This window comes from Halichoerus grypus, chromosome 7 (assembly GCF_964656455.1).
Source record: "Halichoerus grypus chromosome 7, mHalGry1.hap1.1, whole genome shotgun sequence".
Classification (NCBI taxonomy): Eukaryota; Metazoa; Chordata; class Mammalia; order Carnivora; family Phocidae; genus Halichoerus; species Halichoerus grypus.
In genome coordinates, this window is record NC_135718.1 from 120765322 (window position 1) to 120791611 (window position 26290).

Here is a 26290-nt window from a genome sequence, read left to right on the forward strand (position 1 = left end):
ACACCCTACTTAGAGATGACAAATCTTGGACTGGACAGCATTTGTGCACCCACCTCTAGGAACTGAGCCTCTCAAACTTAGGATTTAGGCAGGTCAAAGTAAATAGACAACTAACTTTGTAAGACCACTCACAGGTGAGGACACTGCAAAACGTATCGCTTGTCTCAAGATAAGCTTCATTTGTAGAAGAAAGCGCATTTTCCCAGACACAAAGCCAAGGGTGTTTTTGCGCTGCGTGCCCTTCTCCGGCTTCCCCGACTTAGTAACACGACGGGAAGCCACGTGAGGGCAGCGGCAGCCTATTAGTTTCCCAGATCCCGCTTTCTTTCGGGCACTTCCGTCCCTCCCCGTCCCGACGCAGACGGGACGGGCCGGCTTCTGTCTGGCCGGAAGGGGCGGGGCCGCAGGCGCCCACACTTCCGGCACAGCCTGGCCGGAGGTCCTAACGCGAGGCGCGCGAGCGGACTGGATGACGTCACGGAAAGCGGCGGGAGGGCTTGTGTTGGACATGCGCAGTAGGCTGGTTTCGCCCATCTGGAGCCCGGCGCGTTTCAAAGGATTTCCAGTATTGCGGCGGAGCGTGCGGACTTCGGCGTCTTCTCTGCAGCCCACAGGAAGCGGGAAGGCGCTTCTGAGCCCGCGAACCGACGGCAGAAGTGGAAACAGAAAGTATGTGTGAGAGAGAGACCTCTGACTCATTGAACAAATCACTATAATATGCTCAGCACTGGGTGTGGGGATCGGAGTGAGCCCATCTTCCGAAGGTCCGTAGATGTCGGCCAGAAGGGGAAGGCGGGCCGGCAAAAGTAAAATACAGCCCTCCTGCAGTTATAACAGATTTTATTAATTACTTTTATGTCCCAGGGTGCAGTGGTTCTAAGCCCATATTCTAGTATATATTAATCAGATCGCTATTCTTACCCCTATTGGCGGGAAGATAAGGGGAAGTTGGCAGTGGAAGGAGGGCGTTTGGAACCTAGAATTCCGCCTCAGAAGGGCAGTTTTAGGTAAAATGCCTAGAATTTTGCCAAAGATAGCCCTTCCACTACTCTTCCCCAAACTCCTTAAGGTTCGAATCCGAGAAAGTAGCTTACAACAGGTAAAATTTAGAAGAAATCAGAGAGAATGTAAACCTAGCCATAAGGCCTGAAAGACACATGAATTTGGGACTAATGGAGACTAAGTCAACCATAGAAATCAGGCAGCATTGGCGATCCCATCTCTGTCTGATCTGGGTTAGCATTTCAAAGCAGAGGGAGGGACAAAAAGATCTTTGGAAGATGCTGTAAAACTTAGGGGAAGGCTGTTGGCGGGTTTCCTGGTATGTCACTGACTGGTGTTAATAATCCCCTGCTACTGCTTTGTTTTTAGGCCCTTCCTCAAGTGTCTAGAGCTCAGAGATGCGGCCCAGGGGAGGGAACTGTAGCTAGGTCAGGAGGCCGTGCTTGCTGTTGCTTCCAGATCCCATGTCAGCACCGAGTCCTCAGATGCTGGTGGCAGCGGCTCAGCAGACCCTGGGCATGGGAAAGAGACGGTGCCCACCCCGAGCCGTCTGCCTTCACCTTGCTGGAGAGGTGCTGGCTGTGGCCCGGGGACTGAAGCCAGCTCTGCTCTATGATTGCAGTTGTGCAGGGGCATCAGAGCTCCAGAGCTATCTGGAGGAACTGCGGGGCCTGGGCTTCCTGACCCAGGGACTTCACATCCTTGAGATTGGAGAAAACAGCTTGATTGTCAGTCCTGAACACATATGTCCGCACTTGGAGCAGGTGCTGCTTGGTACCATAGCCTTTGTGGATGTTTCCGGCTCCCAGCCTCACCCTTCTATTTGCTCCCTGGACCAGCTTCAGGATTTGAAGGCCCTAGTGGCTGAGATCATCACGCATTTGCAAGGGCTGCAGAGGGACCTATCCCTGGCAGTCTCCTGCAGCAGACTTCGTTCCTCAAACTGGAATCTCTGTACTGTGTTTGGGATCCTCCTGGGCTATCCTGTTCCGTATACCTTTCATCTGAACCAGGGAGATGACAACTGCTTAGCCCTGACCCCACTCCGGGTGTTCACTGCCCGGATCTCATGGCTGTGTGGTCATCCCCCGGTCTTGCTCTATTCCTTTAGTGTCCCAGAGAGCTTGTTCCCAGCCCTGAGGGAGATTCTGAATACTTGGGAGAAGGACCTTAGAACTCGATGTAGGACTCAGAATGACTTTGCTGACTTGAGCATCTCCTCTGAGATAGTCACGCTGCCAGCAGTGGCTCTCTGACTTTAACTCTTCTCTCATGTAGAAGGTACTCAGTAAATGATCAGCTCCAGCTCAGCGATGGCATCGCAAGTACCAATTCAGAGCATCTTGAGGACACTAGGGAAAAATGCTGTTACCAGTTGTCCGCATCGCAGCGGGCATGGGAGTAGTGGTGGTGGCGTTGGTCGTACGTATTTGCCATTTCTATGCCAGGGAGTCCTCTTTGCTGAGATATCTGTTGATTTTTCACTGGAGAGGAGGTAGAAGAAAAGAGATTGTGGAGAAGGGTGGTGGAGGACAAGTGTATACTCTTGTGTGGTAGCTGTAAATATACCTGCCCTCGTGGGTAGTGTCTGCCAGGAAGTAGAGGACTAGGTAGGTTTTACCGCATGTTTATATACCACCAGCTGAATTGGACTAGGGAGAGGAGACCAGGATGCCCAAATGTCTTATGTTTGTGATGTGACATGTCATTCAGGGGTACACTAAGAGTTCTGAGGAACAGAGACTATTAGGTGAAGTTTGTTTATTTTACAGTAGGTTAAAAAAGTCAGAAATCTCAGGTGGGAAAACCCACACTTTAAAGTATGTCAGCCTGCTGATTTTTTTATTGAGTTTCTTGCTTCAGATTTTCACCCAAGCAGCTGTCACAAGTGAGTCAGATCATCAGGCTGTCCTTGTTGGCCAGGAACACTGCCAGTGCGATAGCAATCATTACCATCAGCATCGAGAGCCATCGGCCACATTGCCTCTGTGAGGAGGGGGTGGGGGAGAGAAAGAGGCCATGGGTTGTTTGGAGAAGGTACAGGGAAAAATTATCTTCCTTCTTCCCATCCTAGCCCAGTGGAAAACCTTGGGTCAAAAAAGGAGAAAAAGCTTTTTATATCACTGTCTGTCTCACTTGGTCACTTCCTTTGGGATAAAACCACTTTACTGCTGGTCACTGGCCCCTAAGCCAGGATCACTGGCTTAGGGAACCATACCCAGCAAGGGCCAAATACTTAAATACTGATAAGAATAATCAAGGATGAAAAATAACTCAGCAAAATTATATTATTCTCTATTCGTATTCCTTAGTACTTTTGCTCTCTTCACTCTTGCCACTAGCTCATAATAGGCTAAAAGAACACCACTTCATACTTTAGCTAATAGTAAGTCTTTCCCTGTAGGCTCTAGAGTTCCATGAAAATTAGGCTTGGATGCATAAGCCAGTGTTTGCTGACACTTGCTATACTGTCAAGTATATAAACCAAGTTGAATGGAACAGGCTGGCCAGATGTTGGCACAGGCTGATAAACTTTATCTGCAAGATTTGGCCAAAGGAGGAACCGTCCCACCATCATCCAGGGCGATACGGGAGGATTGACCCTCTTACTCTGGGAGGCGACTGTTGACTGTGGTTCAGCTCTTCTCGACAGTGCTGCAGCTTACGTAGGCAGGACAGATACTCGTCACTGAGGTTGTCTAACTCCGAATGCAGTTCTCTGCACTGGGGGGAGAATACCACCAACATCATCACTACCAGTTCCTTCTGGGACAGAGACCAGGTCGGGGCGAGGGCCCCGTGTGAGTTACCCCTTCATTCGTTTGGAATTTTTACCACCATCCTCCCTTCCCAGCCTTTCTCAGAGGTTTCAGTTTGCCTTTTGACTGTCTTACCTAGTTTGTCTGGAATGTGTTCATTTAAATGATTGATTATAATGCATATTATAATATTACATATTATACATGTCAGTGCTCTCACGTGATTGTGAATGTGCAAGAGCTTTGTAAATGGGGGCACCAAAAAATGAAATTCTTCTAGCACAAAAGACCTGGGGGTGATCTTAGTACAAGCATCTTCACCAGGATATAGTTGAGTTGCATGTGAATACTTCTGGGGATATGTATGTTTCCAAGTCTGTAGATGGAAAGAGTTTTATTATTTAAAAGATGCTATATGTATAAAGTTTTAAGATAACTGGAGGACAAAGTTTGAGGGGTTAATATGTTTATTAAATGTGTTTGAGTTTAGGTTGACTTTACAAAAGGTAACTATTTGATAAAACCTCGAATAGCAGTTGGTATAAATGAAGAAGGGAAAAGACTGACAAATTATCCCACAAGCAAAGACATTTTATAAAGGCAGATGAATACCTGCTGGCATCCAGTCACAATTTAAACTTTGAAATCTTTGCTCTCCGGCTGCCTCCCAGCAGTTTTCCCTACCATTGTGGGATGATCCCCTCACCATCTTTTTTTTTTTTTTTTTTTTTTAAAGATTTTATTTATTTGACAGAGACACAGCAAGAGAGGGAACACAAGCAGGGGGAGTGGAAGAGGGAGAAGCAGGCTCCCCGCTGAGCAGGGAGCCCGATGCAGGGCTCAATCCCAGGACCCTGGGAACATGACCTGAGCTGAAGGCAGATGCTTAATGATGAGCCACCCAGGCGCCCCGATCCCCTCACTATCTTGAGGTCACCATCTCACCTCTTTTTCCTTGGCCTGGAGCTGCAAAGTCTTCTTTTGCAGCTGGTCTTTGAAATCCCATTCTTTCTCCTTCCCTGTACCCTCAGGTTCCACTTCATTATGGGAGGGCTTTGGACTCCACACAGGCAAAGCCTGATCTAAAAAAGCAGCCAGATTCTCAGTGATGGTGAGGTCCATACCTCTGAGGGAGGGCCCTATCACTGAGAGAACCCTGGAGTGAGGGGAAGGGAGGAGAGGGAACAAGGGAGGACCTGTCCCTGACGAGACTGCAGAGTAGAATTCTCTCACTTCCTCCCATTGGGACCCTGCTCAGTCTTGACACAGAGCTGGAAATCGAGCCCCTTGCAGGCAAGGTTGGCATCTTACTTTTCTTTGTATCCCTAGTCCTGTTTAATGGCATATATTTCTAGAGAATACTTACTAATTAATTTTCTTTTGTGGTATTTCTAGTAGGTTTGCTGGTTGCTTCAATATAACTAACCCCTTCTCCCTTCTGGCCTCATTTCAGTCTTGAAAATGGCCGTCCTATCCTAGAATTCATCTTCCTGTGGTTAAAGATGGCTTCTGAGCCACGTGGCAGCCTTAGTCTTGGTGAAGAGAGCACTGAACTAGGAGTCAGAAATTCTGGATTGTTGTCTTAGCTGTATCCTTAATTCTTATGACTGTAGACTTTCATTTTCTTGCCCATTCTATGTGGGTATCATAATTCCTGCCTTATCTTTTACATAGTGATTGTGATGAGAAAACAAAAGTTTTCTTTTGTTATGCACATGAAAAGAAAATTTCTTATGCACATGGAGTGCATAAGTGAGGAACTTCCCCCTCTAACCCCCATACATGATGAATTCTTCTCAGGGAGCTGAGGCAGCAGATTCTTGAGGGCTAAGAGTGAGGTGACTTGCATGCAACATGGTGTGGACTTGGGGAGTTGGATGTGACTTGGAAAGTCAAGTGTAAAAATTGACATTAAATCCTGAGTTCAAAATCAATTTATTGAAATGTTCAACACAGACATTGGTTTTCAGAGAGAGTAGAAATTCTTTTCACAGTTTATATACCTCTCAGGATAGGAGGCTAACTGGTTAAAGTGTTCTCAAAGCCAATGATCAGTCCTTAAAAAGCTCCCCTGGATCCCTGCCTTAACAGACTCCTAGAACTGCCTGGGACTCCAAGAGGTCATGTAGTCCATCCCCTGTTTCTAGGCAGGCAAGGAAAGATCACTAGCTTAGAATTTGTGGAAGTAAATTTGCTGACCTTTCTTTGTTAAGAGTTTCTCCTGTTCTTGAAGCTGTAAGGATTGATTCTGGAGCAGACCTGTGGGAAAACACAAGGAACTTGTCTGTACTAGTGTATCTACTGCAAACAGTGTCTTTTCAGAACTTTGCTTCAAACCTTAATTATTCAAGATGTTCCCATCTGTTATTGGTTGAATTGTGTCCCTCCCCGCCAAATTCATAGGATGTCCTAACCCCTAGTACTTCAGAATGTGACCTTATTTGGAGATAGGTTCTTTACAGAGGTAACCAAGTATTTTAGAATGTTAGAGTGGGCCCTAATCTCATATGACTGGTGTCCTTATAAGAAGGGGAAATTTCAACACAGAACTAGATTGAAGACATCTGAAGAAACATTAAGGAGAAGAAAGCCATCTACAAGCCAAGGAAAGTGGCCTGGAACACATCCTGTCTTCAAAACCCTCAGAAGGAATCAGCCCTGCCCACACCTTGACCTTGGACTTGTAGCCTCCAGAACAAAATAAATTTCTGTTTTTTAAGTCACCCAGTGTGTGGTATTTTGTTAATGAATACATCGTCCTTGTATCTCTTCCTACCATGTCTTTACCTTTAAGTCTCTGCTTAACCGTTACCTTAGAAGAAAGACTTCCCCAGATGACCCTGTATGAAATAGCAACCGTTTTCCGTTTAACCTGCTTTATTTTTCTCCATGACAGTTATTACTACCTGACACATACTTAATTGTTCATAGAAGCTCCCTACTTTATTGTAGAGCTAACTTAGAATGTAAGCTTCATTAGGGAAGGAGCTGTGTCAGTTCCGTTCAGCACTGTATCCTCAGTGTGTATATCTAAAGTGCCTGGCACTTGGTACGGGAATAAATAAAAGCACCATTTTTGAAGTGACTCCTGGCCCATTCAGCTCCTGCCCTGTAGGTGCTCATAGTCTGCTGGTGGCTGCCTTACTCTTAATATTCATTGCACGAAACTTCTCTGTTGAGGTGTCAGAGTTTAAGGTGGTGGGCACCCAGCAGAGCTATTAATCGAATCAGGTTCTCCTAGTAGGCAACTGCCTACTTTTTAATGAAAAGTCCCTTTTCCTCTTTGGCCTCTACGGGTAGTTTTGAAGTGGGCTGAGGCATATGTAGTGTGAGCTGATTTTCTGAACCATTCCTAAAGACAGAAGTCTATAGGACATACTCATGTATGTAATGAATGTCAATATATAAAATAACTGCCTTAGAAAACCCAATGTTTTTTAAAATCTGAAAACCTGGGGGAAATGGCAGTTCTGGGGGAAATTTGGGTGGTTGTCATTGGCATGGAAGGAGAGAAGTAGAAAAGAAAAAAAAAACAAAACGGGCTAATATTAACTTGTGAAGAGCTGTGTAAATGACCTCACTTTCCAAGAAGGTCTGAAAACATGCAGAGGTAGAGGATATCAAAGACCGGGCCCCAGACCCCTCCTTTGGATGCCTTTTGTGGGGCACGAACCCTGGGAACACCAAAGAGCCAGCTGTGTTACTTTTGAGAATCTGGAAGGGAACTTACTCTGCAGCTGCTGTACTTTGGCCACCAGGGCGAGTTTCTCCTCCTCTGACCTCTTCAGTTGATCTGAAAATGAAATAATGCAATCTGAAATAGACGAACCTAAGACTTAATGAACCCGACACCCGAGAAGGGGAGTTAGTCGTAGGTGCTGTCTTGTCTATGGCCTCTGATGTGTGCCAAGTGGAAGTTCCTCTCCTACTCGTCCCCGATCTGGAGCAGTAAACCAGATCCCAAGTACCTGGGATGTCATCGGCCTCAACATCAGGTTGAATCAAGAGTTGTATTTGCCCGTGATTTGGTCATCATGGCTGACACAGAGGCTGTGATGGGACACATTCCCTGTGCCTTACGTTTCAACTGACCTTTCCCTTCCAAATTAGAAATGCAGCCTTGCCACGTGTGACTGAAGTGGGAGCCATGACCTGGCTCAGAGGGACTGGCTGGAAAAGCAGGCCAATACTACCAGACCCACTAGCACAGCACAATTCCTCTTCCCGCTTGGATGATTAAAGCAGCCCCGCCTTTCCCTCGAGGTAAAATGAAATCACAAACCCAACCAAAGACTGAGGCCTTCTCCTCCACCCAGCTTCCTTTCTCGGCTTGCTCAGCGAGAGGCTTCCCAGGAGAAGAGTACCTTGAAGGTGCTGGGTATCCGAGTTGTACAGGTCTCTGTCCCCCTGCAGGTGTTCAATCTTGGCCTGCAGTTCCTGGTGCTCATTCTCCAGAAGTCGCAGAGCCTGGTTCATCTGTAGGTCTCTACTGTCTGCTCCCTGTAAGGAGGGGGGCCCGACACAGAAGCAGGTCAGTGCTGGGGCGGAGGTTGGGAACAGATCCCATGGAAGAGGAAGACTAGAATTTTAGAGATGAAGTATTAGGGAAATGGAAACACTGGGATTTTTTGTTTCTTCCCTCTGCTCTATTCCTCACATTTAATGCGTTAGACTTTTTGATATTTCACAAGGGACTCATTTGAGTCAGGCCCAAATTAAAGAATACCAACCATCACTTTTTTCGGTGTCTTCACATTGTCTTTACTTCTCGTTCTAACACTGTCAGTTTTTTTTCCTTTGGTAGGGTCATTTTTCTCAAAAAATTAAGGTTCAAAAGAAAAAGGCCTTCCTGAGAGCATGTGGCTGTATTGTATGGGTCAGCTGGGTTCACTCCTTTGATAAGACTCACACGCGCTGGCCTATTAATTTGGCTACTCAGGTTCTTGCTTCAGGAAAATGGTAGAGGTAAATTTTTGATGTGGGTCCTCAAAATTTCAAATCAAGTAAGTAAAATCTGTGAAGAGAAATAGCTAATATGTATGGGAGGCTTGTCTGTGCCAGGCATTGTGCTACGTGCTTTGTAATGGATTACCTCAATCCTACAACAATCCTATGATGTAGGTACTACTATTAGCCTCCTTTTGGAGATGGGGAAACTGAGGCTTAGGAGATTAGTTAACTTTGACAAGGTAACACCGGTTGGAAATGATGGAACCCTTGAGAATGCCAAGGGTCTACATTAATTGCTTAAAAATCACATTGGCAGGATGTTAGTCAATATTCAACCTCTAAGTTAGTGATGCTTGTTCCATGCCAGTGGTGGGCATTTCTGAGCTGAATGCTCTGCTGGGTTGGGGTGCAGAGAGTGGGTTGGAGTATGACAGTAGACTGATGAATATTCCAGTCCATCCCTTTGCATGTGGATGGTGTCGTTCGGTGAACACTTAGTTCATTTGCATGAGACATCCCTGCTGAACTCACAATTAGATTTAAGGGCCCAAACAGTGAGTCAGGTACAAAGTGGGCAGTAAGTGAGGAACTGAAAGCCAGATGCTCTCAGGCTGACTTTGGAACCCCCATCCCAGCAGCAGTTTCTGTCCTCGCTGCTGTCACTGCCCCCGTCCCATAAGCCCTGCCTTCTCTCCCCATGTCGCCACCCCAGGGCCTGGTACCTGCAGTTTGGACTGAAGCACATGGAGTTGGCTCTCCAGCTCTCTATGCTGGGTTCCCAGGTTCCTCCAGTCCTCCTTCAGAGCCTCGTACTGGCTCCTCCACTCTTCACACTTCTGCTCAGCCAGAACCAGGGACCGCTGAGGGGGTGGTCAGACAAGAGGAGGGTGCCTTGGGGGTTCCAGGTAGTTGTGCAGCTGGCTCCCATGCTGCCCAAAGCCACCCCGGGGTCCCAGCCCCAAGGATTATGCAGCATCCCTGCACCTGTGTGCTCTGCAGTTGCTGCTCCGTGCTCATTTTCTCCTCCAGCACTTTCTGCAGTGACTCCTTGGCCTTCTGCTCATAGCTGTTTTTCTGGTCTTCCATCTCCAATAACACCTTTTTCATTCCCCAAGGCGAGTAGTTCTGTAAATTTGATGCAATTCAACAAACACATATTGAGCTTCTGTGTGCCAACCCCTGAGCTGGGATACAGAAAGGAAAAGAATTTTCTCCTTGCCCCCAGAGCAGAGATACCAGTAATCTGGTGGGTCTTCTTCCAGGCTCAAGGTGGGCAGGGAGAGGGTCCCAGGTGATGAGGGAGGTAAGCGGGGTTAACACAATGCTCTAGGCATATTGGGCATGCCCCAGGCCTTCTAAGGGCACTTCAAATTCAACATTTCCAAAGCCAAGTCATCTTTCTCACCCTATTCCTTTCTCCTGGGCTTCTTATCTCAGTGACCAGCATCATCACCCACTCAGTCTCCCAAGCCAGAGACCAGGGAGTCATCCTTGATTTCTCTGACTTTCTCCTACTAATCAGTTGTTCATGGAGCGTTGTCAAATCAACCTCTTTAACAACTCATATCTGTCTCTTCTCCATACTTCCTGTCATCTCCTTAGTTCAGACTCCAATAATACTATTATATGGGTCAATGCAATATTTTCTCTATCTTCAAGACTTGAAGCTAGAGGGTACTTTCTGAAATGTAAATCTGATCATGTCACTCCCTGTTTAAATCTCTCGGTGACTAAGGATCAGGTCCAAATTCCTTGGCATGGCTCCTACTTATAAGCTCAGACTTTGATTCTATGCTACTTCCACCCAAGCTGAACTGTTTGCAGATCCCCTAAGCACTGTGCATTTTGGCATTTGCCTTTGTCCATATAGCTTCTGCCTAGAGCATCATCACCTACCCTTTTCACCTGGTTAACTTCTACTCATGCTCAAGGTTCAGTCCAAGGATCATGTAAATTCTGATAAATCTTGACCAGTCACCCCTATCCCCCAACTCATTATGGATTAGGTAGCTTTTCTTAGTGTTCACATAGCATCCTCTGTAAGTCTCTATCTTCCCACTCTATTGACTCATCTGTGTCCCTTATGGGATTGTAAACTTCAGGGTAGAGAACATGCTTTTTTTTTTTTTTTTTTAAATCTTTGTAGCTTCAGAGATCTAAGCAATCTCCAGTACTCTCAATGTTTTTAAATTCATACATTTGCATTAAAGAAATTGTCTTGACTTCAGGAATTAAGAAAAGAACAGCTTTGCAAATTCACTTAGGGTCTTCCCTTCCCTATCCCTTTCATCTTTTTACCCTTTGATTCTGGAGAAGGCAGGCAGCTTTTACTGTCAACTCTGGGTTATCCCACTGAATAAACAGTAGTCCAGATAATGCACATCTAAGGATCAATATAAAATCATTTCCATTTTGATTTGAAATCATCTGAAAATTTGGATTTAAGTGTGAGTGGGTCTTATGTTCTTGGAATTTTCATTAGAAGCCAGATCCAGGAGCTATTGGCTGAGGTCATACATGGGTATATCCCAGTTAGTGGACTTACTCATGCTGGCCAGCTTTACCCCCCACTGAAAATAAATAGACTGGCATTCTGGATTATATGTTGGTATTTTATGAGCATGGTTGGCATTATTTAGTTAAAACAGGACATACTAAAGGAATAAAAGTTGTGGATCAGCAAACCTATATGTAAACTCTGTTCCCCCATAAGACCTCAACTGTGCAACCAGGTCCATCTTCTCTCCCTAACTCCACATGCTTCACCTCATTCTCTTATCTGACATCTCACCACTTGTCAGAAACCCATCACTTCTCAAGTGTGAAAGCTGATTTCTTTCTATCTCTTTCTATCTCTTGATCTTAATCCAAGATCAAGCCAATCGAGAGTTTACTGAAGATGGATAACAAGGCCATAGAGAAGCCAAGAGTCATGGCCTTTTTTACTTGCTCCCAGGGATTGTACTAGACTAAAGTTGCCCACGGAATGGAAATCATTTTGTAGGACTTTATTATAATATCCAATTTATCTGTTCAAAGATTGGGACCTATGAAGGTCTATCTGGGTGGTGAGAATCTTTACCTAGGGCCTCTCCCTACAGTTCCAGGTATTCCTTAAATTCCCCTGCAGCTGGCAAAGTCCTTGATGCTGGGGTTCCTTCTCAGGGTGCAAAGGAAAGACCACCAGGAAAAAGGAGAAGAGGGTGGGTTGGGGACCAAAGTGAAAATGGCAAAGCTAGAACCAAGTGAGTAGAAATGGGTGCATTCATCTCTATCAGGTATCATTTCTAGAGAGTAGGACCGAGGTTCAGGCATTCTCCTTCAATTCTGGATTTCTGGGCTGGAAGTGTCTTCCAGAATGCTTACCTGGGTACAGGTGTACAGCTGGTTTTCTAAAGATCTCAGTTTGCCTTTCAATTTGTCTTCGTTAAGCTGGCCCTGGAGCAAATGGGATGAGTTAATGAGTTTGGGCCAAAATGTAGCATGCAGAGTTTTCTTCTGTTTTTCCAGCTTACTTCCTAGAACATGGTCTGTGCTCAAGCAATGTTTGTGGAACTGAACTCTTTCAGGAGGTAGGGAGGAGGAAAGATGACAAAGAAATAGAAGAGGATCTTTTCCTCTTTCTCTGGAATAGGAGAAGGAAGAATCAGACTGGCCCCAAGTCCTCTCTGTACCTCAAGGTTCTCTATCCAGTGGTTCAGGATATCATAGTAGGAGTTCACCTGAAGGAAATCTTCTAAGCTCTCTTTTTCTTTCCTCCTTACCTCTCTCCCTTGTCTGTCTAGGCACTTCTATATTCCTCATCTCCTTTCAGTTTTGTACATGGACCTTTACTTATAAAGTATAGGCCAGTAAGACTAAAGGAGTCTCCACATTCCCTTCCTTATCCCCTGTCATGGGCTGAATTGTGTCCCCTCCCATTCCTCTCTCCCCCAAGTTTATATGTTAACATCCTAACTTCCAGCACCTCAGAATGTGACTGTATTTGGAAATAAGGTCTTTAAAGAGATAATTAAGTTAAGGGGCACCTGGTGGCTCAGTCTGTTGAGTGTCCGGCTCTTGATTTTGGCTCAGGTCATGATCTTGGGGTTGTGGGATCAAGCCCGGTGTCAGGCTCCCTGCTCAACATGGAGTCAACTTGAGATTCTCTCTCTCCCTCCTCTCCCCCCCACCGCTCTTTCTCTTTCCCTCTCTCTTTTTTTTAAATCTTGTTTTTCTTTTTTTTAAAGATTTTATTTATTTATTTGACAGAGAGAGACACAGCGAGAGAGGGAACACAAGCAGGGGGAGTGGGAGAGGGAGAAGCAGGCCTCCCGCGGAGCAGGGAGCCTGATGCGGGGCTTGGTCCCAGGACCCTGGGATCATGACCCGAGCCGAAGGCAGATGCCCAACAACTGAGCCACCCAGGCGCCCCATCTCTTTCCCTCTCTTAAAAAAAAAAAGATAAGTTAAAATGAGGTCATTAGGGTGGGCTCTAATCCAATGTGACTGGTGTCCTCATAAGGGAACAGAACACCACGTGAAGACAAAGGAGAAGACAGCCATCTGCAAGCCAGGGAGAGAGGCCTCAGGAGAAACCAACCCTGTCAACACCTTGATTTTAGACTTCTAGCTTCCAGAATTGTGAGAAAATAAATTTCTGTTTGGTTAAGCCACCCAGACTGTGGTGTTTTGTTATAGCAGCCCTAACAAACTAATACTTCCCCTCCTTGCCTCCCCCACCTTCCCCTAACACACACACACACTGGATTCAAGATGAGAGTGGAGCGCCTGGGTGGCTCAGTTGGTTGAGCGTCTGCCTTCGGCTCAGGTCATGATCTCGGGGTCCTGGGATCGAGCCCAGCATTGGGCTCCTTCCTCAGCGGGGAGTCTGCTTCTCCCTCTGCCTCTCCCCCTCCCCCTGCTCGTGCTCTCTTTCATGCGTGCTCTCTCTCAAATAAATAAGTAAATAACCCTAAAAAAAAAGATGAGAAATTCTTTAAGAAAGCAGGAAATGGAGGAGAGATATCAAGGCAGGGTGTGTGTGTGTGAGGAGTGGTGGTGGTGGTAAAAGGGCTTCCCAGAAAGCCATGTTCTATGTAGTCATAAGCAGGGTCGGTTTAATGCCATTTTGGACATTCCAAGAAAGACACTAATCTCAAGGGTGAGGATGGAGAAAGGCAGGCTGGAAGAGCCTTAATCTGTTTCTCAGTTTTTCAGTCTTTCAGCTGAGTAGCTAACAACCTCCTTGCTGCTTTGTTCTTTCCTCCACCTGTAGTGGTCTCCCTTTTTACCAGGGCAGGGTTTTGTTCTTCCAGCCCTGAGTCTGACTTAAGGTTGTATGTGTGAGGGGGTTGGGGAGAGGGGAGAGTGCCATCAATGAGAGCCGGTTTTCCAGAGGAAAGGCTGTGGGTCTCTGGCAAGAACCGATTTTCATATCCTTTCTCTGGCTTTTTCCAACCAGGCCCTTTGAGACACTTGTGAGGTTTACATATTACATTTCTCTCCAAGCCTGAGATGCCATATCCCCTTTCAGTCAGGCGGCTTGGGTGTTTGGAACCCTCATAATGTTTCTGGTCTACAATGGCCTGGGTGCAGAGGAGGGAACTCTGTTTTGAGGTCTGTCCCCTTCACTGAATTTCAGGGCACCTGGGGGAGGCAGGAAGTGGTATCTCACAGCTCCTGTTTTGATCTTGTTTGGCTATTCTTCTAACCCTGAGAGCCAGGGGGCGCCCCCACCCTTTCTGCTTCCTGTATTACTCAGCTGGGCTTTGCAAAAGCAAAAAGTTTTGCCAAAAATAATTTTTCGAAGTGCCTCCTGCTATTAATGTTTTTCATAATGTCTCGTGTGAGAGCTGAGAGTCCAGGATTTGGCATGTCCAGTAGCCCCAGGGCTTTGGGACAGATAAAAGAGATGGACAAAGACTTTCATTGTTCTGGGTTTTGGACTAACTGGTAAAAGAGCTGCATTCCCCTGAGTGGCCTATTCACTATTAATCCATGGGTCCTGAAATCAACTCCTTCTGCAGCCCCATTTCCTGGTTCAGATCTCTGCATTTTCCTTGTGCCTAAACTCTTGGTATGGCAGAATGTAATCAAACCCACTGAGTTTAAGGTTTATCTTGCTGTAGTTTGAAAAGAAAACAGACAAGCCCAAAGCAATATCCTTACATTTTTCCCCCGTCTCCTCCTCTTTTTGGGTAGCTCCTTTCTCCTTCCTTACTGTGGTTTTAATCCAATATTTTGCCTCTCCCAACTGTTTTTGTATTTTAGCCGTACCCCAGATTACTTTTCCATTCATGAGGCAATAGAAGACAGTTCAGGAGAGCCCCTTCAGTGGGGATGAAGGACCACCCGTCTGGGGCTTGAAAAAAATCTCTTGTCCACATCTCCACCTTCCCAGACTCCCTGAGGCAGGGAAGAAAATTGTAGCCAAGTTGTTGCAAATGGGGCATAGAGTTTCCTGGTCTGAGCCCCAGCCCCCATTAAGCCCAGTGGTACAGTATGTGGGAAGAAGCACTCTTTACAAGCCTACTGTGGACCTTTTTTTTTGGCATTTGACCCCCGGGAGCCCAGGGCTCAGAGAGCACAGTACCCCCGGTTGGAAAAGGGAGCAAGATGAAGGCCATACACACCTGGTGCTGGTCTGAGGGCTTCAGCTCCGGCTTCTGCTTGGCTTTCCCCAGCCTCTGATCTGTTCTCCAGAAACACTACCACCTCACCGCATAAGGGCCAGCCCACAGCTCATCTCTGCTCTAGCAGAGGTTGCTTAGGGCTCGCAGCCAATCCCCCGCTGTGCTGTCATCTCAAGATCTCGTTTCCACTTTGCAGAACTTAAAACCCAAGTGTGCCCTGCTCCTGTTTTGTATTGCCCAACACTGACAGCTTGCTTTTGCCACTGCCCAGCTTGTTTCTGCTCTGAAGGTTGGACCCAGCCCTGGAGTCTCAGCAGTGCCCCAGGCGCTGTCCCCTCCAATAGGCCCAGAGTCAGCTTTGAGGTGGAGGCAATGGAGGGAGCTCATTCTTGGGGTTCTCGCAGAGTTTGTGGTGAGCTTCCCTGCATATGAAGTTAGAGATTCAAATCACAGGGGCCAAATGGAAAAAAAATAAAGGCCTGAACTGGGCTGTATGTCAGTCCCTGTTTTGGTCACATTCTTCCAATTAGTTTTCCCAATACCACAGTCTGGGGCTGTCCTTCCACTGAAGTTGAGGCTTCCATGGCAGGGGTGGAGGGTTGGATAATTTTGTTTTGGGGGAAGCAAGAACTCTTAACTGAAAAATCTATTTTTGTGAAAAACAGGAAGCTGGGGGGTTGGTGGGGAGGAGGAAGAAAAGCAGGGTGAGTATAGGGAGGGGTGGGAAGAAGGGAGGGAGAAAACCACAACCAGAGGGACTTCCGCTCACGTGCGCACTGTGGAGTCAAACTGCCTCCAGAGGTGACCTTGGAAATGTCTCCCGTACCCGCCAAGCTTGCCATGACTTGAGCTCTGAGTGTGCCTTACCCGGGATGTTACCACAGGCCACTTCCACACCCACCCAGAGCCACAGTCCTCACTGTTGTCGTAGATCATTTCAAAACACAGATGTGATCATTCATTTTCGACTCACTTCCACAACTGTTTCAGTGCGCGTGCTGCCCGAGCGCTACTGACGGAGCTCCTTGGGAGGATGGGCCAAACGTTGCTAAGTATACGACTTCAAACCCAAATACAGTGTCCTCCCATTGCTCCCCTGCCGATTGCCTGGAGCAGTGTTTCTGGGGATAGCATGTATTCTCAGGGATCTGTGATACATATGCCTTTCATTTAGGAAAGAGTCTCTATGTTATTTAAGTTTGAGATCCCGTGTCCAACAGAACAATTTTAAGCCTCATAATTCCAGAGACGTGTCTGAAGCCCTCCCTGGTCTTACTTTTGGAACTCCTCTGCCACAATCGCTTCATTTTCAGCCACACTCTGCTACACCCAATTGTTCGTGACACAGAGGCCTGTAATCATTCTGATTCCTTTACCTTAAACACCCTTTCTTTTCTGTTTTTTCTTCCCCCTCATCATTCCTACCGTTGTAACCGGTAAACGACGCATCCTTCCCGACCCAGCTCAAGTGGTCCCTCTTCTTTGGAGCCTACCCCGTTCCGCTTCAGGCGGAATAATTGTTTCCTTCTCTTTCCTCTGCGTCCCATTTTAGAAACCACTGTTACAGCTTCATCACGCTGCATGCGGGTTATTTAGTACACGTCTCTCTCTTCCTGGTTGATATGTGAGCTCCTCAAGAGCAAGAGCCCTACTTCTTTTTGCCCCTGTAGCACGGGGCTCCACACAGAGCTGAAACTTATCAAATGTCTGCTGAATAAATGAGTGAGATGATCTCAAATTAGTTCAGCACCGGAAACCACCTGGCATGCACAGCTGTCTGTCCCAGGCTCCTGCTCTGCTGATGAAAACAACTTCCTTGACAATCAGAAGCCCTGAACATAGACACTGAATCCCGGTACAATGACATGTGAGGAAGGAGGACTGAGCTAAGGAAGTCTCTTTTACATCACTGTAAACTTCTCAGTCTTGTTCCACACTCTCCAGCCCATCTCTCTGTCTAAATACAAGCCATCTATACTGCAGGATTAGATGTTCATGGCGGCCTGCGAGGTGGTGCGTTCTCTTTGTACGGGGTGCTCTTTGCTCCAGTGGCAGTAGCTGCCTGAATAGCATAGTCTAGGGGGCTTCACCGTGGGGTCCGAGGACCCCTGGGAGTCCCTGAGGCCCTTTCACAAGTTCTATGAGGCCTTTCCTTTCCCAGCTATGTATCTGTGTGAGGCTGGATTTTCCTTCATACGCTTCAACCAAAACAATGTATTACAACGGATGGAAATATGAGAATCTAGCTGTCTTCTGTTCAGACTTTAGAAAGATTTGCCAAAGTGTAAAACAGTGCTATACCCCTCACTATTTTTTTGGAAAAATAGACTTATTTTTCATAAAAATATGTAATTTAGGTTCACGTGTAATGGGTTTACTATTGTTATTTAAAAATTTATACACATTTTAAGATTCCCATTTTCGTTTCTAATATGGTAAATCCTAATGCGGTAAATATAAAAAGTTCTTTGGGGTTTTCAATAAACTTTTTTAAGAGGATGAAGCAGTCTTGAGATTAAAAAGTTGGAAACCCATTATGTTAGACTATATCACGCCTCTAGGTCTTTGCCTGTGCTGTATCCCCAGCCTAGAACATAGTTCCTGCTTCCATATTAGTCTGGAAAATACTTATGTAATTATAAATATTTCCCTGGTTATTCTCTTCTCTGGAGTCATTCCTTCCTTCTTGGGTACTATTATATCCTGAAAACGTTTCTCTTATTTCATTTCTCATATCTCTGCATTGTTTAGGCATCGGTCTCTGTGACAAAACCACAAGCTCTCTAAAAGCAGGAACCCTGACTAATTAATCTCATGATTTCCAGGGCTCAATGCAAAGAACATGATCTATGAATATTTGTGGAATGAATGGACTAAAATAAGGAGGTCTGGATTTTAGTTCCAGTTCTGCCTCTAACTAGCAATGTGACTTTGGGCAAGTCACTTGACCTCTCTGACACTCAGTTTCCTCACTGGTGAAATAAGAAAACTTAGACTACATGATCTCTAAAATCCCTTCTCACTTTGACATTGATGTCAAAGCTGAATAGTAGGTGCATGATGGCTTCCAGTTAATGCTAGAGTGAGTCCCGTGCAAAAAAAGTTGACATTTACCACAGTCAGTAATAGCAAATGTATTGGGATCTTCCTTCTTTTCTTCCAACAAATTGAGAAATGGGAATTCTTGCCAATTTTGGTTCTGGGTCTTCCCTGGGTGTGGAGCAGCATGACCCCAGCTAATGACTCTGGATTTAGCTGAGCTTTCCCATATATTTACTGTGACATGTCTGACCTCTAGGTCTTAGCACCCCCTACCTCGCCTCTTCAGTAGTGAGAAAACCCCTTCTCTTGCTGGGATAGTATGGAAAGAAGAATAGAAGCCTACGAGCTTTGTTCAAACAAAGATTTCATTCCCTTACCTTCCAAGAGCTGTCAGAGGCCCTTATCAGAGTGGACAGTAGGTCTTGGAGAATCACCATTTTCTGTTTTAGAACCAGCTCCCTTTGTAGGGCCTCCTGGGGGGCAAAATGCAAGAAGGTACGATTAAACTGGAGGAGGAGGGAGTAGATGGGGAAGGAGCTGAGAGGAGAGTTCACATGTTACTTACTTTGAGGTACTCAGAAAGCTGGATGATTTCCTAGAGAGAAAGAAAAAAGATATTCAAGAAGACTCTGGGTCCCCTGAAATCCTGGAACACAGAACCAGAGCCAGGACTAGGTTGTGTCAAGTAAATTTTCTTCCTTGGCTCAGACAGAGTCCCTCCAGGTCCCCGTGTCTGTGCTCATCCAGGAAGAAGGTGCCCCTCCATTCCAGCTGTGTTTACCATGGAATTCCAGAATGTCAGACCTTGGAGGACCTGAGATACCATCTGAGTCAACCTCTTCAAAGTGAAGATTTTCTTACCTTATCTAGAACTGCAACTCCATAACTGGGAAGAGAAGAAATAAAAACAGAAATGACAATGGATCAGAGAAACAAGCACATCAGGAGATGGTAGGTCATTTCCTTCTCTGATCTCTTCTGAAGAGCCAAAAGGGTGGGTCAGGTCTTCCTTTCTCTGTTAATGTGGACATGGAAGTTCATTGTGTTCCTTCTCCACATACGGGGTGAGGGTTCAAGCAAAGCTTAGAAGAGAGGAACGGATGGTATGTAAGGACGCTGGGGGCAGGAACATGGAAGGTACTCACTTGGTTTGCTGACTGGCATCATTCTTAATCGTTGGCTGGGCTGTTTCTGCCTTTGTCTGAGTGCCTGAGTGATAGAGGATAAGATGATTCAGAACCCACAGAAGAGGAATGGGAAGGGACAGGAACTGTCCACTACCAGCAAGCTGAGCCTGCAGGCCCCAGTGAGTGAGGGAGGCTCTGTTCTTACCACGGTGCTGTTGGGGTGGCTTTTTGGTGGGAGAGTCCTTTGGTGAAAGGTCCCCGGCCTGGGAGGGGCGGTCAGCCAGATCCCTCCGGGTGCCTGAGGGAGGATGACGCTGGGTTGGAAAGACCTCAGAGCTGGTCCCTGACACCTAGAAAGCAAGTGGGAGATGCTGAAAGCCTAGAACCTCTTAGAGCATGATTCTCCAGCTGACTGCAGAGAGATGAACCAGTGATCAAGTTTCTGGTCCAGAAAACCAAAGTAACCCATTCAAACCTTGAAAACTACAAAGTTGTCCCCGCTCCTGCCCTCCCTCGTCCTGGCTGGTGGGAATGGTCCTTCTCAGGCCAGGCAAAGGGGGAGCTGGATTTGTCTCTCCTGACTTTCTCTAGAATCCCAGGTCTAACTTGTTTGGTTTCAGCCCCTCACACAGCCAGCATGGTGCTGTGGAGAAAGAACTGGTCTGAGAGAGAGGGCGTCTGGGGTCAGACCCTGCCTTTTCTACGAGGTCTCAGTCTCCTGTCCGCATCATGAGTCTGTGTGACGTAGATGGTCTCTGAGGTCCCTTCCATATCCGAGAGGTGGCTTCCTTCCTCTCAGTGATGGCTGGAATACTGCTGAGGTTTTGTGTGACGAGCATGTAGAGCAGGGTTGTGTAGGGAGGGGTGTAGTAGCAGTTGTCACCATCTAGTCCGCTCTTTTTTTAATATATTTTCTTCATACATACTCAAAAATTCTACAGTTGTAACAGAACACCAAAAGGTGAAGGAATGCCTGTGGTAGCCAATCATGCAGACTGACTTGATCTCAGTAAAACTTCAATAACTGATAGGCTTAGAGGAAGTTCTTTAATTAAATGCATTTTTGTTCTTTTTCTCCTTAAAAAAAATTTTTTTTAAACCAAAAGTGTTCAGAAACCTTCTTGCCATAGAAAGTACACAGTTGGTTTTATTTCACAATCGGGCTCAAGGATCGTTTTTCTGAACAGCACCTTCTATTGTGGATGACAGATCCACTAGGTAAGAAGCCCTGATTGAACTTCTAGGCTGGGTATGGAACCAGGCCAGGTACTTCCAGGAAATACAGCGGACCCGTCCCCACTGTCCACAGGCTGACAACATGGATAGGAAGACACAGATGGTTTGCTGGCTGAGATCATCTCAGCACACCCTGATTTCTGCCAGCACTGCTTCTTCCCAGGCCAGAACGATGGGTTCTCTAAGTATTATTACACAATCTTAGAGGATTTATAACCTCATTAGGACCACAGAGAGCAGAGGTGGCCTAGAAAAGCCAGGAAAAGCTTACTGGACCAGATAAAACCTTCACGGAATGAATCTAGTACAAATGGAATGGTCCAAGTGAAAGAGAAAAGGTAGGTAGGTACAACAGCCTCACAGAAGAGCAGAGGGTTTTGTGTGTGTGTGTGTGTGTGTGTGTGTGTTTGTGTTCCTGAGAGGGGGCACCAAGAAGATGGGCCTGTGTACCTGGCATACAGTAAGCACTCCATAAATATTTGTTGAATGATGTATATATAGACTGCCCAAATTTGAACTGGTAACTAGGCATTAGCAATGGAATTGTTTAAAATCTTTTTTTCTTCCTTAAAAGGCAAGTGCAAAACAAAAAAAATAGCTGAACAAACAAACAAAAACCCAAACAACAAAAATCTCTGAATGAGTTTAAGTGGCTAAGGGAGGTGACTATATTACTGAGGAAGCAGGAACTTAATTTAAATTGCTTTTTAGTGAGTCTGAGCCCACTCACATGCCATTGTACCTCTGCCCCTGTCCAGAGCAGCGTGTCCCCTGACATGACCCACCTGCTGTTGGGGGGAGGAGATCCTGTGGGCCCAAGACAAGGGTTCCTTGAGGTCAGTTGGCTGGCCTGGCCTCCTAGAGGGACCTCGCTCCTTGGCTCTGGGGCTCTGGGCCTTGCCTTTCTCCTCCACCTCCAAGTTCCTCCTCCTGAAGAACTCCTGTTGCCGTGCTCTCTGGAGCTGCTCTCTCTGCTGGATCCTCAGTGCCTTCCCCACCTGGCGGCAAGTGGTCACATTGGGGCGGCAGCGGCGGCTCTCACGGGTCTCTTGCCGGCGCTCACATTTGGCCTCATAGCTCTCAGCCCACCGGGCCAAGCCAGGGGAAGGCCTGGGGTCTGGGCTGATCATGATGACCTCCTGAGCACCTGTTGTGCTTGGCTTCCAGTTCCTGGAATAGCTGCCTGGGTCTGCCAAATGCCAGGAGGGAGGAGAAGGGGAGGGGTCAGGAGATGGGCAGAAAAATGACTGTCTCCCTGGACCAGGGGGCAGAAATAGCACAGTGTCCCATACATGTGGGATGAAAACTGATGAGGTGATGGTGTTGAACTGGGAGTCAGGACTCCTGGGTCCAGGCTCTATACTAACTTTTGCTTTCCTCTGGCCTATGTTTCCCCTTCTGCAAAGTGGAAAGATCTCTTTGGCTACCACTTCTTCCTTGACCTTCCTTGACCTCACCCTGCCTCTAAGTCAGGGGAACCTGAGAAATAATTCATGAAAATCATCATGAGCATATAGCCTTTTGGATGGCAGATAGGGATGTGTTCATTTTCCAGAGACTTCTAGAGAACCAGGTAAATTGGCTCCCTGTTCTCCAATCTAAAAGGAAAGCCAGCATCTTTACTGCTCTCTTGGCCCAAGTTGATGCTAAGATAGGTGAGTGATTCTTCTTAAGGCCTGGAAGGATAACCAGACCTCCCAAATGGGGGCCAGTCCTGTGACCACCACACACTGCTGTCTTCTTAGCCCTTAGTAACTAGCTTCTGAGTCTGGTCCTCGGCGTGGTTTAGGAGGGAAACCTCATGCTAACTCCTCTAGTCATGGAATCCTGACATTGGCCTGTTGGTTTCCACTCCTGGCCCAGGACTGGGCTCTCACCCTCAGGAGCACATCAACTCAAACCAGTATTGGCTGAGGACCTGCCATCTGCCCAGTGTTGACCGAAACCCATTTCAGAGCTTCCAGCTCAATAACTCTCCAAGCTGAAGGTTCCATGCTTTAGAATCTCCTTCCTGTTAGGGCTAAGTATGCTGCCAGGTCTGCTCTCCTTAGCGCAAACAGAGATTGTGCCATCAAAACCAGCAACCACACGAATGATACCTCAATAAGGCTATTATAAACAAAAATGAAACAGATGAAAACAGCCACCCTAAGTCCCCAGGGAACCAGGCTTGGTGTACAAACCATACTTGCTGCCTCTTTACACAGTCTTACCTGCTATTCTTAGAACCCCCAACTCTAACCTCTTCTTCCTTCTCTGTGCCCCCCCCCCCCCACTCTCCCTCACCTACCTTCTGCAAATTTGTTTATTCTCCTAGAACTCTCTGGTAGCTTGGCCGAATTGGGGCTGGACTTGGCTGAGCCAGATTCTGATCACTGGAAATTCTGGGCCCTGCTTCCACTGATCACTGGAGTCAAGCCCAGTGGATGATGAAGGAAGAGGGACTCCCCTTTCCAGCTTCAGCTTCTCCTCTCTGTCCCACAATGTCATTACCCACCGCCCGGGGAATCCAGTTCCTGGATAGGTCAGAGAGGGCATCTCAGCTTCACTGACCAGCAGGCAATTGGCAGCTCTGGCCCCTTGAGTTTATTTGTAGGCCAAACAGACTCAACAGGTAGCAGCCTCTCTGTCCTTTCCTTGGAAATTTGTTGCCCATCTGGCTCAGCCCAGAATTCTCTGCAGGATTCTTACTCTGTCTCTGATCATACCACTCATTCCCTGGGGTCAGTCATGGGTGGGGCTGTCTCACTCCAGGAGAGGGGTCTTGCAAGGTCAAGCCAGGCATGCTCTCAAATGCCTGACGCGCGAGGCGTGGAGGGGCATACTCTGGTCTTGGGCAGCGCAGACCCCAGGCAGAACTATGAAGTTGTAAATGCTTTTCTCTCATCTCATCCCTGGGCAGCTCTTCCCTTTCTTTAGGCTTTTCTCCACATTCCTACTCTGTAGGGTTCCCTGATTTCCCACCTGCCACTTCTGTTATTTAAAAACAGAACAGGATCTAAAAGGCCCATTCATATTGAATTATAAATGACTGAATGGAGGAGACTCAGGATTATGTACAGGTGAGCTCCATCTCTAGAATCTACCCTTGTAGTAGCTTAAGCTACAGCCCCTGGCTCTTCTGCCTTGATCGGGGAGGCAGACAGCCCTGGCTCCCGGCTCTGTCATCCACGACCTCTGTGCTTTCGGACAAACTATTTAACATCTCTAAGTCTTAGTTTTTTTCGTTTATAAAATGGGACCACAACCTCCCTTGTAAGGTTATAAGAATTAAAGAAAAAAAAGGCCCATTAAGCATCTGGCACATACCACACAATAAACGTTAGCTTTTTACAATACTAAACAAGGATTATTACCCCCGTCTTGCTGATCTTGGTTCTTAAAGACTTGGTGCTGTAAGACCAAGGCCTCCAGCTAGACTAGCCCTCCAGGATCAAGAATGCCTCATCCTTCTGTCCCCCACCCTCTTCTCTTTGAAGGGGGTACTGTTTACTACATGGAGGTTGAAACCACATTTACTGCTCTGGTTCATCTGACCTCTGGGTGTGGGCTATGATGATAAAGGACTTCTCTGTGATCTGGACACAATTAGGCCCAGCAGAAAGGCAAAGAAGAGGTGGGGTGAAGAATCGGTGTCCAGCCTGTCTGCATCCCACCATTAAAACATGGGTCGCTGGGTCCCTGTTTGGCTCCAGGGAATCTGAGGGCTTTGTAGAGGGGGCAAAGCCTGTGATTATGGAGAATCCTCCTACCTTCCTGCCGGGAGGAGCCAGAGCCCGAGATAAGGTCCCCCTGGACCCTGCCAGGCCGCGATCGCCAGGGCACAAGACCCCAGACACGCGGGGCCGCCTCGCTCTGCTTCCTGAGGGGCAGACCCTGGGACCTGTTACCCAAGCAGGGACTCGCAGTACAGAGGCTCCTTACAGAAGGGAGCATTCCCTAACCCCCACCCCCCACCCCCACCCCCGTAGGATTAGGTGCACACAGCTGAGTGGCATCCCATCCAGCTTTCAAGGATGTCTTGAGCGGTCTGACTTGCTTAAACACAAGAAGCCACGTGGGATGGCTGACTGACAGGGATGGGCTGCAGACAAATAGAGAACTGGTCCCTGTGTAGTTCAAAGAGAGGTCACTGGGCCACTGCCCAGGCTTTCTGGCATCTGGCAGCATGACAGGGCCTATGTGGAGCTTGGGGAGGAGGTGATACCGGCACAGGGCGCCCTGCCACAGGGAGAGGTCAGGGTGTGGCCCTCACCTGACAGTGGTTTGTTGCTGCCTTTCCAAGTGGGTTCCTGCTTCCTGCCTGTCGTGTGCAGCGGATGGCTTCCCTCAGAGGTCGGGTCATCCGATGCAGAGCTCCCAGTGTGAGCTGAGGGGAGAAGGGCCTGCACCTAAGCTGTGGAAAGGCAGCTTGTTGTTTTGGGAACTCCTGCTTTGAAGGCAACCGTAAAAAGTCATTTAATTCATGCCCATCACTGGGTAGCTGGCACCCTAACTCGTCTGACTCACTCCTAATGTACTCTAACGGACAGAGCAGAGGAGCGTTTGAAGCTGCGCCCCTGGGCCGTGGCTAGTGCCTCCGGGAACCAGTGCAGGATGCTTTCTTGATTACCCCATCCCCAACACTCTTAAATTAACACATCTGCTTCTGTGTCTCCCCCTTGAGCCTAGGGAAGCTGGGATGACAGATCATCTTTCCCACCCCAGAGTCGGAGGTGCCTAACCTGGACACAAAAGCATCCTCCTCATCAGTTACCTTGGGTCCCAGGCTCCAAACCAAGCAGCTCAGGACAGCATTCCAGCTCCTGGGCAGATCTTGGCTCTGGTCTCAGATGGGGCAGGACAGCAGCTGAGTAAAGTGCAAGCTCTCAATCCATGGCTCTGGGCCCCCTTAGCATTTCCCTTCTTCGTACTGTCTTTCTTTTTGCACAGCAACCTTGCTGAAACAGGAAACAGACAAAGCCACAGTGCTTGCTCACCCCAGTTCCTCTCTCTCGCTCTTGGGCACAATCTGAGTGGGCCTCTAAGCCCTTGAGGCCTCTGGGGCTGGGCACAGGAGCTCCTCCCATCTTTGGGCACCCCAGCCACCCTGTCTCTGGCTAGTGGATTGGTGTGAGCTCTCAGTTGGTTTCAAATCCAGACCCCCTTCTAAAAGTAGACAAGGATGGGACTCTAGGTCACATCCAAACCTTGCAGTTTCTATAAGGAGGAAAATACGTTTCTGACCTAGAAGAGACGTTCCCAGTATAGGTTTTCATGTATATCAGGTAGCTGTCTGTATAAAGATTTTCTTTCCTCTGGTTACCTCTTCCCAATCCTAAACAGTTGTGAAGAGTTTCTGCTCTTCCAAAGTACCTGGTATCTTTTTCATAATTCTGGAATGAGGCCAGCTCCAAATTTGCTCCTTTCTGAAGTAATGTGGGGGAGGGGGTGTGAAAAGGTGATGAGGGGGTGGCTAGGGAATGATAGGAGCAATAGCAGAAAGAATCTCATAAAAAATTTTCCAATTGACTAGGAAATTTGGGGGAAAACTAGAAAGAACTGATGTCTGTGCATTAAA

At 47.2% G+C, this 26290-nt stretch overlaps 2 protein-coding genes across 6 annotated transcripts; one reads left to right on the forward strand and one right to left on the reverse strand.

The window, feature by feature from the left end:
- The first annotated feature begins 491 nt into the window (after positions 1–491).
- C7H1orf74 (chromosome 7 C1orf74 homolog) lies at positions 492–6484 on the forward strand. 2 transcript variants are annotated; one of them, XM_036114203.2, is made up of 2 exons: positions 492–764; positions 1372–6484. In XM_036114203.2, exon 2 carries the CDS (start codon positions 1467–1469, stop codon positions 2256–2258), a length of 792 nt encoding a protein of 263 aa, XP_035970096.2. In that variant the 5' UTR covers positions 492–764; positions 1372–1466; the 3' UTR covers positions 2259–6484. The 2 variants fall into 2 exon arrangements, with proteins under 2 accessions (XP_035970096.2, XP_035970095.2); XM_036114202.2 differs by having other exon boundaries at positions 492–669.
- Positions 2747–25730, reverse strand: TRAF3IP3 (TRAF3 interacting protein 3). 4 transcript variants are annotated; one of them, XM_036114199.2, is made up of 17 exons: positions 25487–25730; positions 24986–25099; positions 21516–21728; positions 19700–19844; positions 19513–19576; positions 19229–19253; positions 18933–18962; positions 18745–18840; positions 12078–12149; positions 9696–9836; positions 9434–9571; positions 8126–8261; positions 7492–7554; positions 5961–6020; positions 4707–4843; positions 3613–3726; positions 2747–2988 (listed from the first exon to the last, which is right to left on the reverse strand). In XM_036114199.2, exons 2-17 carry the CDS (start codon positions 25073–25075, stop codon positions 2896–2898), a joined length of 1617 nt encoding a protein of 538 aa, XP_035970092.1. In that variant the 5' UTR covers positions 25076–25099; positions 25487–25730; the 3' UTR covers positions 2747–2895. The 4 variants fall into 4 exon arrangements, with proteins under 4 accessions (XP_035970092.1, XP_035970091.1, XP_035970089.1 ...); XM_036114198.2 differs by having other exon boundaries at positions 24986–25126; XM_036114196.2 differs by lacking the exon at positions 24986–25099 and having other exon boundaries at positions 21516–21919.
- Positions 25731–26290: the final 560 nt, after the last annotated feature.